General features: G+C 41.2%; 1 protein-coding gene across 1 annotated transcript; it reads left to right on the forward strand.

The window, feature by feature from the left end:
• LOC5571830 (serine protease SP24D) lies at positions 1-929 on the forward strand. Its single transcript, XM_001659912.2, has 2 exons — positions 1-670; positions 735-929. Exons 1-2 carry the CDS (start codon positions 62-64, stop codon positions 879-881), a joined length of 756 nt encoding a protein of 251 aa, XP_001659962.1. The 5' UTR covers positions 1-61; the 3' UTR covers positions 882-929.
• Positions 930-1,440: the final 511 nt, after the last annotated feature.

The following is a 1,440-nucleotide window of genomic DNA, read 5'->3' on the forward strand; positions in this document are numbered from 1 at the left end:
AAACGGACAATTTATACAATAAGTGGACATTCTGTCTTCGACACTTCTAGACTAAATAACGATGTGGTCAGCTGGCTTTGCCCTATTGTTGCTGTGCATTTTGTCGCACCTTTCGATTGCATTACCATCACGCATTGTTGGTGGCAGTTTTGCGGAAAAGAATCAATTTCCTCATCAGGTTGCACTACTGAAGGATGAAAAACTTCATTGCGGTGGTTCAGTGTTGAGCGAAACATGGGTCGTAACGGCGGCACATTGTCTATTGGATGGCAAAAATCCGTATCCTGCGCAAAGGATTAGGGTTCTTGCAGGTGTTCTTGAACACAAGAACCAAACAGGTGGACAACTACTGAAGGCGAAGAAACTATACCCCCATGAGGCTTATGGAAACTTCTTCAACGACATTGGTCTGGTGGAAACGGATGGACGGTTCGTTTTCGGAGACAGCGTTCAACCCATTCCGCTGAGAAGGACTCCTCTGCCCGATGGAACTGAAATGGTGATTTCGGGATGGGGACGAACTGGCTACAATGAAGCACTGAGTGACCGCTTGCTGTTCACAACAATGAGATCCATTCCTATGAAGCAATGTACGGAAGAAATTGGGATAACCTACCATGGCATCATTTGCGTGGTTTCGACTGAAGCCGGAGACCACGGTCCATGTAGTGTAAGTCAATGAGACCTTTTCAAGAATTCCTACTCATGGGTAATACTATTGAAATCAATTTCAGGGTGACTCAGGTGGTCCTGCGGTAGTCAACAATGAGCTGGTTGGGGTTGCGAATTTTGCCCGTATCGGATGTGGTGTCAATCCAGATGGTTATGCTAATGTAACCAACTTTTTGAACTGGCTTGATAATCATACGAATAAGGTGTAATATGTTGATATAATAAAAATAAAAAAATGCAATCAAGTACCCACAAAACCTGTTATTTTTTCATAATAAACCAACAAAAATATAAGGGTTAGTGAAGGCAATAAGAATGATGATTGGATAATAAGTTCACTTTCAATCATTGCATCAAACAGAGAATATCCAAAGAGACGAAAACGTTAGAAAGGTAAAATTTTCATAGTTACGGGTTAGACACTACACATTTTAATACTTCCAGTGGGAATTTTGTTCTTTAAAGGAAGCACCACACTAGACAACCCACCAGCATGCAACGCTGGCGCAGTCGGAAAACATTCTTACTAGGAAGATTATCGGATTAAAAAAAAAAAAATTATTATTATCGGATTGAAGCGGGAATCGAACACACACTCCTTGACACGATACGAGTAAATGCCTGACGATACTAAACACAGGGCCACGAAGCCTACAGTGTTACCTCGTCATATTTGTTAATTACTGTATTCAAATTCTTGTTTGAGTGGAAATGACTCATATTAGTTCAATTAGGCGTCGTTCATAAATAACGTAACGCTGGGATTGA

This window comes from Aedes aegypti, chromosome 2 (assembly GCF_002204515.2).
Source record: "Aedes aegypti strain LVP_AGWG chromosome 2, AaegL5.0 Primary Assembly, whole genome shotgun sequence".
Taxonomy (NCBI): domain Eukaryota; kingdom Metazoa; phylum Arthropoda; class Insecta; order Diptera; family Culicidae; genus Aedes; species Aedes aegypti.